This window comes from Rhizopus microsporus (assembly GCF_002708625.1).
Source record: "Rhizopus microsporus ATCC 52813 unplaced genomic scaffold scaffold_17, whole genome shotgun sequence".
Taxonomy (NCBI): Eukaryota; Fungi; Mucoromycota; class Mucoromycetes; order Mucorales; family Rhizopodaceae; genus Rhizopus; species Rhizopus microsporus.
Window position 1 is genome coordinate 275,557 of NW_019671932.1, and position 15,432 is coordinate 290,988.

The window sequence follows — 15,432 nt, forward strand, 5'->3', positions numbered from 1 at the left end:
TAACCTTTTGCTAGAGTAATAAAATTTTCTAAGAGTGTCACGAACCGCGTGCTGCTGTGAAAGGACTTACATTCCTTTTTGGTAAGCTTTTTTTTCTCAAGTAATCCCTTATTTCCCCTGGAGCACATTTTGCATGTTTTTCAGCATTCATCATTACTGATCTTGGTAGCACCTTAGCATTTAACAGCTTTGACTTAAGTCTTCCCAAAGATGCTATGTTATCAACATAAGAGATAACCTTCAGAATAAGATGATGGTTCATGGATTCATTAAATAATTTTCATAGAAGTTCTGGCAAGGTGTATCCACTTCTTGATCGCTTACGGTGATCCTGATCATTACTTTATTGTTGCCTTTTACCGGATGTTACAACAGTAGGAGCTCTAGTCAGTTTTGATCCATCATAGTAGCTATCCTGTTCTTTTTTTGAACGTGGCATATCTATTATATACACAAGTTAACATTCATTTAGAAGATGAATGATAAAGCCGTCTACTATGAAATCAAGGCTTTTGGACATTTTATGCAATGTCTTCAGTAGTTCTATGTTATTATAAATATGGAGAGAAAAAAAAGAGAAAAAGAGTGAAAAGAAACCGTATTTATTTACAGCAAAATAGTGTTTGTACATCCTGATAAAGAAATTGAATTTCATTGTTCTCAAATAATTTCATTATTCTTCAAAATACACAGTACTACCATCACGCTGTAGCTATCAATGAGCTGTGGTTCCAAACTCGGATTTCAAGCTGTTAAATTGACTGTAGAAGAGCAAAAGAAGAAGACTGCTGATATCCTTGATTATGACATTGCCTGTGGTATGCTAGAGAAGATTGAAGATAGTCTGTTTCAGTGCATATCCTTTACACATGGTATATTATATTATGACATTGAAGTTCAAAACGGTTATCTTTATCGTTGCTCATGCTATGACGAACAATGTTAAATCGCCCTGTTCAAAAACAGTCCTGTCCGAACCAATATCACTGCAATATGCATAGCCAAGATAGTGAAAAGACTTTGAAAAAAAAAAAAGAGGGCATAATGAATCAAAGAGAAATATTGGGTTATTGTTTATTTAAAAATATGAGATAGTAGTATATGTAGGAAAAGTAAAAAAGATAGTAGGATGTTAATAAAAGAAAATATACTTATCTTTGACGTTCATATGATGTTTTGGCAGCATCGTTAATAACTTCCAATTTATCGCGTTGTAAACTATACATCACCTTCTTTCTTCTAAGATCGGTCAATTGTTGACAGATATCATTATCAGAGGTAGAGTCATTAGTAGTATCTGTGAAATTCATAGCTAAGACCAGTAGTATCAGCATCAACAACAATGTCAGAACGAAGAGTATATGGAACATCAGCCACTCTGTTAACTAAGAAGATATGCTTACAAAGTTTTGAATTATCAGTGCGGTTACAACGGAAGAGGTGACCATTTTTCAATTCGATTTCGTATCAAATGTAATCTTCAGTGAATGATTTACAATCATACGTATCATCACTGTCTTCAGAGCGCTGAACCATACTTATAGCAATGTCTTCGTCAAGAGCATATGCCAATCTTTTCTTCTTCGTATCATTTGAGTTTAATTTAACAGTTTGAAAACCATACAAACATTTTAAAGTCTACTGACAGTAGTCGATCATCAGCGTTTCTTGCAAAGTATAAATCAAAAAGTCACAGCGACTGCGTCGAACGCGACCAAGGTAAAACGTTTTCAATTGACTGTGATATGATTCAATCAAGTTGCTGGTATGGAAAGAGGCACTTGGCCGCTAGGCTTTACAGAAAAGCTCCTTTTTGGCCAACCATCTTGTTCTAAAATAAGCAAAGAATTGCCCTTCGTCTTTGAAGCGAGTTTTAAAAGAGGTGAATATACTAAGAAATTCTTCTTCAGAACGGGCGCCAATCATCAAATCAAACCAAGCACGAATACCTTTGCGTCTGGATTGACTGTCATGAGCATGCTTAGGTTCTTTAACCTGACATCATATAGAGCTATTAGTACAAATACTTAAAATAAAGAATTTTATATGAAAATACTTACTACAGCCTTAAGCTTACTGTCCCGTGCACACCAGATATGCTAATGATACAAAAGAAATTGAACAGAGCCTTCAAAGACGTCTCTAATTGCAGCTGTCTCGGAAGAACTACAGTCTATCATAATCTGCTCCACGTTCAAAGAGAAGTTGGTCTTTACCCAGGTTCCCAGTCCATATTTTCGCTGACCTTTTCAGTTATCCATTGTTTGATTTCAAAAGGCAAACGAGAGCTCGTAATTTCCTTGATATCCCAAGGACAATGATCAGGATGCTCTCAGTGGTATTCAACATGGATTGTGCCGTCCGTCATGACATGTTTAATGATTTTGGCAGTGCAACCTAACTTGATAGAAGACTTCATAGTAACACGGGCCTTCTTAGGACGTATAAATTCTAGTTGGTTACTGCTACTACTTTGCTCATTATCTACATAAGATAAAACGTTAGTAGTATCAATAGTACCTGTGCTACTCTTAGCTTTCTTCTTGTCGGCACCAGCATGATCACACAAATAGATGGCGGTGTGAACTGGCAAAGTTTCAAGAATGGGCTATCTGATGAACTGGAGATTGTTTGCAACGGATACTGTCGTTTAAATACCCACTTAGAATGCGAGAACGCGTCCTTTTTGAACCATTCCTCAAACTTATCAGACGTAGTAGTGATGATCTGAACACTTTCCCCGTAATCTGGAACAGTAGGATAAACAAAATCAGCAGTAATAGAAATGGAGGTACTTTTAAAGTTGATAGACATTTCAATAGATGTAAATTTAATAATTATGTAGCTGTTATGGATAAAGGGCCATAAAATATACTATATTTTTATTAACTATTGACGTTAATTTTATAAAATATTGTCGTAAAATAAAAAAAAAATATTTTCGTAAAAAGACGACAAAGAAAAATACGTTTGAATAAAACGACATCATGTCAAAAGAGAGAGAGAGATAATGAGTATATGTAGAAAAAGAGAGAAAAAGTATGTTAGTATTAGAGCACATATCCTAATATTAGTTTTACTTACCACCAAGGTGCAGTCTGGGGAGGGTAGCGATAACTACCCAGGATTGTTTAAACAAATTAAACAAAAAAAAAAAAAAGGAACGGAGGACAGAGAGAACCCAGGACGTCAGAAGAGACTATTGGAGAACGTTCCAGATACACGCCAGAGAGCAAAGATGGCGGGACAAGCGAGTCAGAGCAAGGACCATGAGGACAGGCTAGTTTTGATTGGTGAATCTTTGAACACTCAGAGGGACACTTGATAACTGCTGTAAAGAAGCAAAAAAAGGGCTCAATTAAAATGGGTTCCTATATGTTTTTCTTTTTCAAACAAGCTTCAGGAACAGGTACCTGGAACAAAGAAATCACATCAAATAGGAAAAATCTACATGGTGATTATTCAAGAATATGCACTGCCAAACATGACTACATGTTCTGATTTCATGGAAAAACCGAATAAAGAATTTAAACTTTTACAAGAAGACTAAAGAGGGCGATTTCTAATATTAGGTTAGTTTCAGCTCCAAGACAGCCCACCTGTTAATATTACTGTCAAATGGAATAGTGAGCCATATTCTTTTTGTATTTGTTATTACTCTGATAGCATTGCAACGGTTTCAATACGACATCTAAATTTGGAAATGCAGTATCTCCATGGATGTCAAGGCTGATACTACGAAAATATTCTTGGTAACGACAAATTTACATTTCGTACAATATGAATTTTGTTCTCACCATTGGGTGCATTTATTTTCGATCACAAGCGAATTTACTTTCCGGAAAGAGTGCATAATATTTTACGATTGTTTCTCTACAGAGCGATTTAATCTTTTCGTTTTGATGTGGGAGCGGAGTTTCTTTAAATCGTTGTGGTGGCTTATCCAGAAAGACGCTCTTTTGGGCATAATTACGCTTTCCGTGCCTGGCCAAGCTTGATCCTTCTCTTCTTCACATAACAGGTAATGATCCATCCATCCATCCATCCATTCTAGACAACACATCGTCCATCCATCTAGTCCATCCATCCCTGAAGCACGTAGTTATTACATAAAAGCTTGTTTTACGAGAAAAGAAATGTATAGCTTTTATTGAAAACGAAAGGGAGAGCGATTCGGTATTACTTGGATTGGACATTGTTCAATTGAAACCTTTTACTTACTTTGTACTCTATAGATTATTAAACATGGTCAGAGTCTCCGTCTTGAACGATTGCTTGAACAGCATCAACAACGCTGAACGCCGTGGTAAGAGACAAGTTCTCGTCCGTCCTTCCTCCAAGGTCATCATCAAGTTCTTGTCCGTCATGCAAAAGCACGGTAAGTTTATTCGACAAAGGAGATATGCAGTCCAGTACACGACAATTCCGTAGTATAACTAGTTAAAGTTTCGCTTTTCCACAAACTTTGACCTTTAAATCTGCGGTAGAACAACGTCATTTTCTTACGCTTACTCAACTGATTCCATGTTGAGTATTGTTAAGAAACTGATACATTTAAACTCTTCAGGATATGCATATCTCAATGTTTTGAACATATCTAACATTTATTAGGTTACATTGGTGAATTTGAGGAGATCGATGACCACCGTTCCGGCAAGATCGTCATCCAACTCAACGGTCGTCTTAACAAGTGTGGTGTTATTTCTCCCCGTTTCAACATCAAGCTTACCGAACTCGAAAAGTGGACTGCCAACTTGTTGCCTGCCCGTCAATTCGGTTACCTTATCTTGACCACCTCCGCTGGTATCATGGATCACGAAGAGGCTCGTCAAAAGCACACTGGTGGTAAGATCCTCGGTTTCTTCTACTAAGTCTGCTGTAATCTATCATCTTTTTACAATAAAGTTGATTTGAAATACTAGAAGAAAGCAAATGTTTATTATCATCAACTAGATGATTGACAAAGCACATGGTTTACGATCGACTGCTTGTTGCTATAGAAACCAAGCGATTGTATAGCTGCTTGTATTTCCCTTGTGAACTTTCTTTCTTTCTGTGCAGTCAGCAACTGAATGAGTGTATGTTTTGTGTCTTCGAAATCGAGAGTATTGATATAGAAGGAAATCTAAAAAATAAAGAGAGAATGAATAATAGAGCCATGATTTATTTCATCTATACCTTTTCGAGCAATCTATCTTGGTTACCAGATTGAATGGCTTTTGTGAAAAGAGACATTCTTTCTCTGTCCAAGCGACATGTCTGTAGCTGTTTTGTAAAGTGCTGATGACTAAATGAAGATGACTCTGGTATGCTGTTATCATCAACATCAACCAATACACTTGTTTTTACTTCATTCTTTATCATTGTATCATTTTTTAAGGTTCTATATCTTAACCTTATCCATCTCCTTCTTCTCACAAAGGATCGCAAGTGCTTATAATTACCTAAAAAGGATAACTCAGTTTACTATTGTATATTGAACTTAACTGGTTACCATGCCAATCTGCTCCATGAAATTTTAATGCATATTGCCATCCTGCTTCATCTACGTCACCTGTCATATCAATCATCCAATGTTTGCTTACCTAAACAACAAGATGAATGATGTCCATAGAGTATATATATACATATATCAGCCTTACCCATTGCCAAGTAGGATCTGGTAACTGATAATTATCAATATTCATGGGGGTAAACTTCATATCGGCATCACACCAAGGATTTGGATCGAATTGAAGTAAACTATAAAAAGAAAAAGTTATAAAAAGAAAAGACAATGAAATTATTGTATTACGTTTTTGAGCTATAGCCTACAGTCAATGAACTAGAAAGGTGTTAGATAGATAGTATTACCTGATATAAAAGACTATACCCTCTCTGACATTCATATAATACATCATATGCATATTCTTCTTTATCAGGATCATATGGAGGTAAAGGTGGTAGTTTCAGTGACTGTTGACTAGTTGGTTTATGCACAAGTTCTCTTAAGGATCGTCTAAGTCTGAATGGTCTTTGTAATTTGTAATGATCTTTTTCTTGTATTGACATTGTCATTATATAAAGGAAAGAAACACGCGGTTATTGAATCATTGTCTCTCCTTCCTTTTTCATTCTTACGTCAATAAAGTTATCTAAAGTCACATTTATAAACTGAATAAGAGACATGATTTTTTCTATTTCTTTTCCATGCTTAATACAATTCCATGCAGTGTGACACCTTTAAAGTAAATGTGTGATTAATGTAAACAAAAGCGTCAATAACAGTGTGTCAATAGAAGGCGATCTAGATCATTAGATGATATCTATTTTGATAAACTATATAATCCATATACAATCACTTTCCCTGTCATCAATTATATTTCACGTCCTAATTTACCCAGAAGAAGACATAGTTTATATATAGAATCAACTCAATCAGAATACTCACGCTTAGCTACCATTTATGGGTGGATAACCACTCATGCTATTACTACTAGTACTACTACTACGACTACAACTACCACAAACATGTAAGCATGATTTGCATTTGACCTTCAACCCCCCCTTTCTTTTTTAATATCACCTCCCTTACTTTATCCTTTTCACATTCTCCAAACTTAGAATGCATAAAAATCATCTTGAACCTGTAGCGTCTTTGCCACCCATCCCAAACAGCAAATTCATCAAAAAATTTGGACGTTCACATAAGGAACAGGATAAGCTGCCTGTGAATCAAAGTAACACAAGCTATGCACCTAAGGAACCGATCGAAAACGATCCGCATTTATTTGATTTACTTCTGAATGATTCACTTCACTTTATTCATTATGGAAAAACAGACAGCACGGTCACCTCAGCCACTGTCGAGAAATTAGTAGAAAAGTTGACAAGAGAGATGAATTACGACTTTTTAATGGACTTTTTTTTTACCTTTCGTCAGTACTTGACACCCATCAAACTCTGCAAGCTACTTATCTCAAGGTTTCGATGGACATTATTGGAAGAAACAGATGAACGTCAACTGATTCGAATAAGGTACCCCCAGAACTCTTTTCTACAATTGACTCACACTTGTCATGTAGAACCTTTGTCGTCATCCGTTACTGGTTGACTCACTATTGGACGCATGACTTTATGAATTCACATACACTTCGATTCATGTTATGCACCTTCTTAACCCAGCTTCGTACACATCCAGCCATACTTGCCTCTCCTCGAAATGAACGGATCGTGAACAACCTAAGGAAGATCATGAAGAGACAGCGGCGGTTTTACCGCCATCTAGACACTGACGATCAACAACGTGAGCCAAGTTGGACGGGCAAACTGGGACGTACGATCAGAAAAAGTACCTCATTTTCAATGTATAATCATTCTCTTTTGTGTAAACCCTTTCATGTGGATCTTTATCACAGCAAGTTGTTTTCACTTATTATCCATCAGGATAGTTACAAGTCTGTCGTGCTCAAGCATCGCTCAGAGATCATTGCTCAACAGTTTTGTTTGATCGAAAAGGATATGCTACAGACAGTTAGTTGGGATGAGCTGATAGAACTGAGGTGGAGAAAAAAGGGTTCTTCGACAAGACATTCTGTTAGTCAGGACACAGACTTGAAGGGAGTGGAGCTGTTGATCGACTTTTTTAACAAGGTAAAACGAAATACATATAGTAAAGCTTAGCTGCTCTGTAACACACACACAGACATGTCAATGGGTTACTTGCGAGATTGTGCGCTCTACACTACTGGAGACGCGTGTTCAAGTGATTGAAAAATTCATCCGTATAGCATTCAAATGTTACCAGCATCGCAATTATAGTACGTTGATGCAAATTTTATTAGGGTTGCAGTCACCGGCTGTAACAAGGCTTGAGAGGACATGGGAACGAGTGAATCAGGTTCAAAAAGATTTACTTAATCAACTCAAGGAGCTGGCTAAACCTTTTAAGAACTGGAAGAACATAAGGGATTGCATGACAAAAGCGACAGAGGAAGTAACAGAGTCATTTGCTGTCGAATGCGTTCTTACTCAGAGCCTAAAGGGGTTTGAGCGCGTTGACGGATGTATACCCTTTCTAGGTATGTTATTATCGCTTTTGTAACCTCACTCTCATCCTATCTATTAGGCCTATATCTATCGGACCTTGTCTTCTTGGCCGAGTTACCTACATTTATCAAATCCAATGCTGATACCAACAATGAGGACTACGTTGAGCATGACAAAAAGCTATGCGAGAGACTATGTCATCCTTTGGTAAACTATAACAAGTTTCGTATTACAGGCAAGTAGACGTGGCTTTTATTATTATTATGCTAACTATATCCTTTAGCTTCAGTAATCAAACACGTCTTGACCTTCCAAGTGTTATCAAGGGCTTATAAATTTAAAATTCACCAACATTTATTTACACAGTTACAGACAGTGTCAATATTAGATAATTCACAAATAAGAGAGGCTAGCTTTTTATGTGAATGATCACTTTTTGGATTCACTAAGTTCTTTACTGCCTGCATTGTTCTTGTTTTTTATAAAGCAATCTCTAAAAGCTTGCATTTCCTCTTTACATTTTCTCCAGTCTTTGTTTTCATAATAGCATATCAGTACTCTTTCATTCTCTTGAAAGCAGCCTGTTTTCTCAATCCTTGCATTATAAGGATCCTCTTCTTCATTTGAATCTTTATTCATTACAAAAAAAAAGGGTTTGGCTGGGGTCGCTCTTTTTATTTATTTATTTTTTTTTTTTTCTTCTTTCTCTCGTAATGACAAGTTATATTAAATTCACGCCTATTTCTGGCTCCAAGAATGAAGATCCACTTTGCTATCTATTAGAGATTGACGAAGTAAAGATATTACTAGACTGTGGCTGGTCAGACTCCTTTGATATAGACAGTCTTTCAAATTTGAAAAAGTAATAAACCTAAAACAAACAAAAAAGAAAAGCCTTAATGTATTCATTCCATCTGTGTGTGTGTTTGTAGAATATCAAAACAGATCGATGCTGTTCTTCTTTCTCATAGTGACCTTGTTCATCTTGGTGCATACCCTTATGCACGAAGTCATTTAGGAATGACTTGTCCTGTTTATTCAACAGTACCTGTCGCTAATATGGGAAAGATGTGTATGTACGATCTTTACCAGTCCAAAGCCAATGAGGTAGAATTTAAGACGTTTACATTAGAGGACATTGATAATGCATTTGAAAAAATCGTTCCACTCAGATATTCTCAACCATTCAGTCTGACAGGTTAGAAAAAAGAAACTTGACTAAAAGTAGGCGTGTTTATATCCTTTTACGTATAGGAAAATGTCAAGGTATTACGATCACGGCCTATGCAGCAGCACATACCATTGGTGGTACGATTTGGAAAATAAAGCAAGATACAGATGAAATAGTATACGCTGTTGACTTTAACCATAGAAAAGAATCGTAAATATTGAGTGTAAAATCTGGATGAGAGAAAGACTGTATATATTGATCATTATTTTAGTCATCTAGATGGAACTGTATTGCACTCGGGTGGTGTCGTCCTTGACTCTCTCACTCGTCCTTCTTTACTCATCACAGACGCATACAATTCACAAGTCGTTCATCCGGCTCGTAAAGACAGATATGCCGCCATGTTTGGTAAGGTTCTTTAACAAGATAAAGATTATATATTTATGCTTATTAGATACCATGCTGACTTCCTTAAAAAATGGTGGATCTGTCTTGTTACCAACTGACTCATCAGCGCGTGTATTGGAGCTATCCTATCTTCTAGATCAGTATTGGGCCCAAAACGGACTGAACTATCCCTTGATCATGCTCTCAAATACAAGCTATCACACGATTCATTTTGCAAAGATTATGCTCGAATGGATGGGTGAAGAGTTGACGAGAAGTTTTTCACAGACACGAGAAAATCCATATGAATTCAAATATGTAAGACTATGTCACAAAATAGAGGACTTGGACAAATATCCTGGACCCAAAGTCGTCATGGCTAGTCACCATAGCTTAGAAACAGGATTTTCTCGAGAGCTTTTCTTGCGTTGGATGACAAGCGATCAAAGAAACAACAATACCCTCATCTTGACAGATCGTTCAGCTCCCGGCACGCTTGCACGCCGACTCTATGATGACTGGGAAGCAAAGACGGCTGAGCCTGTCATAACAGGAGCAAATAGAACCAAGGTCCCTGTGAAGCCTGCGATCACGTATGAAAATATCTTTGATTTAAAAGTCTACAAGCGTGTTCCTCTTGAAGGCGCTGAATTGCAAGAGTACGAGTCAGCTCAACGAGCAAAGGCAGAGAAAGATGCAGCACAGGCAGCCTTAATTGCAAGAAGTAAAATTATTATGGAAGAAGATGAATCTGACAATTCAGATATTGATGAAGCAGATGAAGATATCGAGGGTCTCTTGACAAGGCAGTTTGATCTTTATGTTCGTGACGCAGGAAAGTCAGGCGGCTTCTTTAAACATGCACAGAGTTATCGTATGTTTCCCTATGTGGAGAAACGAAAAAAGATTGATGATTATGGTGAAGCAATTCAAATTGAGCATTATATGAAGAGTTCAGAATTGGAGAGAATGGAGCAAGAGAAGAAGCGAATCGGTCAAGGAGCTAACTTTGGAAAGGAAGATGTATGAATAGACAGCTACATAAATAATCCAACAAGACTAACAATGTGAATTAATAGGACATGCAAATAGATCTTCAGGAACCTATACTACCAGGCAGAGATGAATCACCCACAAAATATATCTCAAGCAATGAGACATTTTCGATTCGATGTCAATTAAGATATGTTGATTTAGAAGGTCTCTCAGATGGTAGATCTATGAAGACCATTCTGCCTCAGATTGCTCCCAGAAAGCTAGTAAGTTAAAGATGAGTCATGAAAATGAGTTACTTATACTTTGCAAAGATTATCGTTCACGGCTCCAAGTCGTCTACACAAGATCTCGAATCTGCCTGTCAAGGGATTGAGTATTTTACAAAGGAAATATTCACACCATCTGTTGGAGAAGTACTTAACGTATCGGCAGCAACCAATATCTACAGAGTCAAGCTAACTGACAGCATGGTCAGCTCTCTTCAGTTCTCCAAGGTAATGGGCCAAGTTTGTTGTTGTTCTATCAAGAGCTAACAATAATCAATATATAGTTGGATGATTACGAACTAGCCCGGGTTGTAGGTCGTATTCACTTTCCTGAAGATTCAACTACCCCTTCATTGGATGTGAGTATGGCAGATGAGCCAGCTCAATATGAGCCATCAGTATTTGTGGGAGATGTTCGTCTATCAGAGTTTAGAAAAGTATTGCAAGCAGAAGGAATTCACGCTGAATTTAAAGGTGAAGGTATTTTGGTCTGTAATGAACGAGTTGCCGTCAGAAAGGTAAGACGAAGACGAAGAAAAAATGCCGAGATACTGATGTTCAATTTTCATTAGACTGGCACTGGTCAACTGTTGGTAGAAGGAGTGCTATCAGCAGATTACTATAAAGTCAGATCATTATTATACTCTCAACATGCAATCTTGTAGATATGTTTTTGAATTATGCTTTGAGAGGACCTGATTTCTTTTTTTTTGTTAAAAAACATATAAAGAACTTGCTTTTATTTACACAAATAACATTCCTTTTTTTATTATTACACACAATTAAAGCTTGGTTCTCAAGAGCTTTACAACCTTGACTTGAGTATATTCTTGAAGGGCATATTTACCAAGTTCTTTACCAAAGCCAGACTGTTTATAACCACCAAATGGAGTAGATTGATCAAATACATCATAGCAGTTAATCCACATAGTACCAGCCTTTACTTCATTCGTTACTTTGATAGCAACATCGATATCTTTGGTATATACACCACCAGCTAAGCCGTACTCAGAGTCATTAGCAAGTTCGATTGCTTCATCAATGTCTTTGAAAGTGCCAATGGCAACAACAGGGCCAAAGATTTCTTCTCGCATGATACGCATATCATTATGGCAGTTCACAAAGACAGTAGGTTCAATGTAGTAACCTGTTTTACCCCAACGCTTTCCACCATAAGCTACCTTGGCTCCTTCCTTTTTGCCGATCTCGATATAGTGCAAGATCTTTTCAAATTGAGACTTGTTGATCTGAGGGCCTTGGAAGGTATCTTCATCAAAGGGATCACCAATCTTGATCTTCTTGGCTTCTTCAATGAAAAGTTCGACAAACTTGTCATGAACCGATTCATGAACAAAGATACGGGAGCCAGCATTACAACTCTGTCCGTGATTGTTAAAGATACCACCACAGGCCCAATAAGCGGCACTTGCAAGATCAGCATCAGCACATACTATTTGAGCAGACTTGCCACCCAATTCAAGTTGAAGTTTCTTGAGATTACTACCAGCGCTTGCTTCCATAATCTTACGGCCGGTGAAGGTTGAGCCTGTGAATGCCATCTTGCTTACTTTTGGATGAGTAGTCAAATAAGCACCCGTTGTATGTCCAAAACCTGTGATCACATTGACGACGCCCTAAATATAGATATAGAAAGGTGAATATAATGGGGCCTTGATTACTTCTTTGGACTTACAGCAGGAAATCCAGCTTCCTTGACGAGTTCAGCAAATTTCAAAGTAGACAATGGTGTAACTTCAGAAGACTTCATGACAACTGAGAAACGTGTTATTAAGCACACTCTTTTTTTTTTAGTATACAACTTACTGCAGTTACCGGCTGCCAAGGCAGGAGCAAACTTCCATGCAGCCATCATCGTAGGATAGTTCCAAGGAATAACAGCACCGACAACACCAAGAGGCTCGTGACGAGTATAACACAGCTTATCAAATGTAGTATCAATTGTCTTGCCGTGGATCTTGTCAGCCCAACCAGCGAAATAACGATAGCAGTTGATAGAATCCGTGACGTCAACATCACGAGCAATGACGAAGGATTTACCGTTATCGACAGCATCAAGAGTAGCAAGTTCATCCTTATCGCGCTCCATTAAATCAGCAAGCTTGTTTAAAAGACGTCCACGTTCAGCAGGAGCGACCTTGCGCCAGGTTGTGTAATAACATTGATAAGCAGCGTCAACAGCAAGGTTGACATCACTTTCATCAGCAGAGTGAACCTTGCAGAGAACCTGTTCATTTGCAGGATTGATAGTTTCAATTAAAGGGCCACGACCGGGAACAAAGTCATTGTTAATGAAGAGTTGTGTATGAACTAGTATAATGTTTAGACCCTGTTTTACATAATACACATGTATATATTACCTTTGATTGTCTTTCCGTTAGATAAGCTAATGGTTTGGATATCGGATTGTGTCATTCTTTATGAAAAAGAGATAGTAAAAAAAAAAGAGAAATGAAAAGACTGGATTAGATTTATTAACATTTTAGCCCTTTTTATAAATATATCATCCGAACTTTGTTTCACACAGGTTAAGTTGCATCACTTTGCATTAAAGAAAGCAAAAGATACTCTGTTTCAAGCCCAATTTTACATGGAAAAAGAATGCAAATTTGTCTGGTTTATATTGCACAAGGTCAAATGAGGTTGGGTGTATTATTATAGATTTTATTTTTAAACAAGGGGACGTTTTGAATAAATTTATGCAAAGCGGTCAATGACTTTCTGACTAATGAAATGGCTGATTTGCCATAGTTTTTCGTGGGAAGAGCCAAGTATGACAAATCTCTGTTACACGGCGTAGTTTTTACTCTACCAATTTAGGAGGATATGCTTAAAGATGAGAGAAACCAACTTAAACCCATACGGCTCTATTTCTATTAGCTACGGGAGTTGTTTATATAAACTTATTTTAATAATACATAGATAATAGACAAGTTGATTAATCAGTTTGACCGTACTTCCGATACCTTCATGATCAAAAAAGGATAGCCCAACATGTTTGTTACAGAACAACTGATAAATATTTATTCAATGACCGTTGTTTCAATACAATGTAAAACAAAGAAAAACACAATTATTGTGCTTCCACTCTCAATTTACTGGATGTTTGAAAAATCCTTTACGATCAGCCATTACTAAGAGAAACAACTTTCGCATACCTTGGCGTCCTCTTTAAACCGGGTGGGCATCTTGATCCAGAAGAACCAATTCAACGTAATACCTGTAAGGCTCTTGCAACGATGAACATGTTGTCATCTATTGGTGTGAATCCTTCCGGTTTCTCCAAACTTCTTTGCACCAGGTTTTACGCTCACATCGTTCGACCTCAGCTTGAATACGGTCTAGCTATTAGTCGCTTCACGGCCTCTCAACTTCACGCTTTAGAGGAAGCTCAGAATAATTGCATCAAGGAAATCTACGGTGCTCGAGATAAAGCGTCCATTAAGGTTATGCTCTACATGTCCAGGCTACCCCTCATGTCGGAACGAATCAGTATACTACAGGCACAGTTCCTCTTTCGTTCCTTATATTTGCCAGAAGATGCACTGCTTGCTTGTCTGCTACCCTATATCCGCAATACCAGAGGAAGCCAGTGGTACGCTCTCTCTCGTACATCGCTTTGGAAAACGGTGCTGTCTACTACTGAAGAACCCAACACTCGCTCACTCAAGACTGCTAAACGACGCTTTCTGCAACAAAATCTAGAGATCCGCCAACAATGCCAAAACTTCAAACTGCTTTCTAGCTGCCGTTGATCAACCTCTCTGGATCCTATACTCTGGTTACTCATGTCTAAGTCAGAGCGCAGTCGCTGTATACGCTGGAGATTAGGCTGGCTTCCTGGTGGCAAACCTCGATCATGTCCTTAGCACTCAGCGCAACAGCTATCTAAGAATCACGCTATTAGTTGCCTTGATTTGCATCGACGTCTGTTCATGTCTGAAACTATATGAGATCCATTGTCATTCCTTCTGAATATGCTTCCTTTACGCCCTTCGGCTCTCCCAAACCTAGCCCTCACCTGGTCTCAACGATGGCCGATTATATGCTCCTTACTACATGAATTAGATCAGCTACACCCTAACAAATTGACCTCTACTAAGCATCCCCATGGTCAAAAGCTCCTTGTGTGATTAAAGCAATTCATTTAACTTTTCATTGATAACCCTACTCATTAATTTCCTTTTACGTTTTTTACCCTTGTACCCATAAAGGGTTTTTTTCGCTAACGTTCACTTCCAAACGGATTGAACGAGTCCGGATGGACGTTTATCTTATTACTTTATTTTAGTGCTCATTTGGACTATCAATAAAATATCATGTTTAAATGAAATAATTAGACCACTTTTCTTATTTTACACTTATAGCCTTATAGATTATGTTATGGGTTAGTTTATGCCTTAGCTTATGCCTTAGGCTGGAGTTTACTAAATAAATATAGCGTCAACTTCCCCTGCTTACTAGTGAAGACATAAATGCTATGTATTCTTAGACTGACAGCTACTTCTTTGAAAAAAAGCCCTGGGATCATTGTATGAATCTGGACACTAATAAACATACTCTGTA

At 37.6% G+C, this 15,432-nt stretch overlaps 9 protein-coding genes across 9 annotated transcripts; 5 read left to right on the top strand and 4 right to left on the bottom strand.

The window, feature by feature from the left end:
* Positions 1 to 718: 718 nt before the first annotated feature.
* On the top strand, positions 719 to 1,024 carry RHIMIDRAFT_240627 (uncharacterized protein; the record flags this gene model as incomplete). Its single annotated transcript, XM_023609422.1, has 2 exons — positions 719 to 941; positions 1,002 to 1,024. The coding sequence occupies 2 exons, from the start codon at positions 719 to 721 to the stop codon at positions 1,022 to 1,024; spliced, it is 246 nt and encodes an 81-aa protein (XP_023463212.1).
* A 1,188-nt stretch (positions 1,025 to 2,212) lies between these two features.
* RHIMIDRAFT_263005 (uncharacterized protein) lies at positions 2,213 to 2,681 on the bottom strand (the record flags this gene model as incomplete). The annotated part of the gene is made up of 3 exons (XM_023611641.1): positions 2,213 to 2,329; positions 2,372 to 2,586; positions 2,639 to 2,681. Coding segments are annotated over 3 exons (375 nt in total), but the record flags the coding sequence as incomplete, so codon positions are not given.
* Positions 2,682 to 3,969: 1,288 nt separating this feature from the next.
* Positions 3,970 to 5,022, top strand: RHIMIDRAFT_48316 (40S ribosomal protein S22). Its single transcript, XM_023615298.1, has 3 exons — positions 3,970 to 4,021; positions 4,236 to 4,378; positions 4,612 to 5,022. Exons 2-3 carry the CDS (start codon positions 4,246 to 4,248, stop codon positions 4,869 to 4,871), a joined length of 393 nt encoding a protein of 130 aa, XP_023463214.1. The 5' UTR covers positions 3,970 to 4,021; positions 4,236 to 4,245; the 3' UTR covers positions 4,872 to 5,022.
* Positions 5,023 to 5,172: 150 nt separating this feature from the next.
* RHIMIDRAFT_246110 (uncharacterized protein) lies at positions 5,173 to 6,057 on the bottom strand (the record flags this gene model as incomplete). The annotated part of the gene is made up of 5 exons (XM_023610269.1): positions 5,173 to 5,444; positions 5,495 to 5,585; positions 5,643 to 5,742; positions 5,795 to 5,824; positions 5,873 to 6,057. The coding sequence occupies 5 exons, from the start codon at positions 6,055 to 6,057 to the stop codon at positions 5,173 to 5,175; spliced, it is 678 nt and encodes a 225-aa protein (XP_023463215.1).
* Positions 6,058 to 7,025: 968 nt separating this feature from the next.
* RHIMIDRAFT_48332 (ras GEF) lies at positions 7,026 to 8,692 on the top strand. Its single transcript, XM_023615299.1, has 4 exons — positions 7,026 to 7,632; positions 7,685 to 8,060; positions 8,108 to 8,263; positions 8,312 to 8,692. The coding sequence occupies exons 1-4, from the start codon at positions 7,117 to 7,119 to the stop codon at positions 8,455 to 8,457; spliced, it is 1,194 nt and encodes a 397-aa protein (XP_023463216.1). The 5' UTR covers positions 7,026 to 7,116; the 3' UTR covers positions 8,458 to 8,692.
* Positions 8,458 to 8,667, bottom strand: RHIMIDRAFT_206752 (uncharacterized protein; the record flags this gene model as incomplete). Its single annotated transcript, XM_023606931.1, has 1 exon — positions 8,458 to 8,667. One exon carries the CDS (start codon positions 8,665 to 8,667, stop codon positions 8,458 to 8,460), a length of 210 nt encoding a protein of 69 aa, XP_023463217.1.
* A 49-nt stretch (positions 8,693 to 8,741) lies between the features above and the next one.
* RHIMIDRAFT_240632 (Metallo-hydrolase/oxidoreductase) lies at positions 8,742 to 11,513 on the top strand (the record flags this gene model as incomplete). Its single annotated transcript, XM_023609423.1, has 9 exons — positions 8,742 to 8,890; positions 8,961 to 9,226; positions 9,283 to 9,409; positions 9,471 to 9,607; positions 9,654 to 10,609; positions 10,666 to 10,845; positions 10,894 to 11,076; positions 11,133 to 11,366; positions 11,421 to 11,513. The coding sequence occupies 9 exons, from the start codon at positions 8,742 to 8,744 to the stop codon at positions 11,511 to 11,513; spliced, it is 2,325 nt and encodes a 774-aa protein (XP_023463218.1).
* Positions 11,514 to 11,630: 117 nt separating this feature from the next.
* On the bottom strand, positions 11,631 to 13,165 carry RHIMIDRAFT_206684 (aldehyde dehydrogenase ALDH15; the record flags this gene model as incomplete). Its single annotated transcript, XM_023606924.1, has 3 exons — positions 11,631 to 12,482; positions 12,542 to 12,621; positions 12,673 to 13,165. Coding segments are annotated over 3 exons (1,425 nt in total), but the record flags the coding sequence as incomplete, so codon positions are not given.
* A 940-nt stretch (positions 13,166 to 14,105) lies between these two features.
* Positions 14,106 to 14,621, top strand: RHIMIDRAFT_240634 (uncharacterized protein; the record flags this gene model as incomplete). The annotated part of the gene is made up of 1 exon (XM_023609424.1): positions 14,106 to 14,621. One exon carries the CDS (start codon positions 14,106 to 14,108, stop codon positions 14,619 to 14,621), a length of 516 nt encoding a protein of 171 aa, XP_023463220.1.
* Between the last annotated feature and the right edge of the window lie 811 nt (positions 14,622 to 15,432).

Bases quoted from the DNA above. Each gene is read 5' to 3' on its own strand.
- RHIMIDRAFT_48316 (XM_023615298.1), top strand. From the start codon at position 4,246: ATGGTCAGAGTCTCCGTCTTGAACGATTGCTTGAACAGCATCAACAAC. The intron at 4,379-4,611 runs GTAAGTTTATTC...AACATTTATTAG, and splicing joins GTCCGTCATGCAAAAGCACG to GTTACATTGGTGAATTTGAG.
- RHIMIDRAFT_48332 (XM_023615299.1), top strand. From the start codon at position 7,117: ATGAATTCACATACACTTCGATTCATGTTATGCACCTTCTTAACCCAG. The intron at 7,633-7,684 runs GTAAAACGAAAT...ACACACACACAG, and splicing joins TGATCGACTTTTTTAACAAG to ACATGTCAATGGGTTACTTG. The intron at 8,061-8,107 runs GTATGTTATTAT...CCTATCTATTAG, and splicing joins CGGATGTATACCCTTTCTAG to GCCTATATCTATCGGACCTT.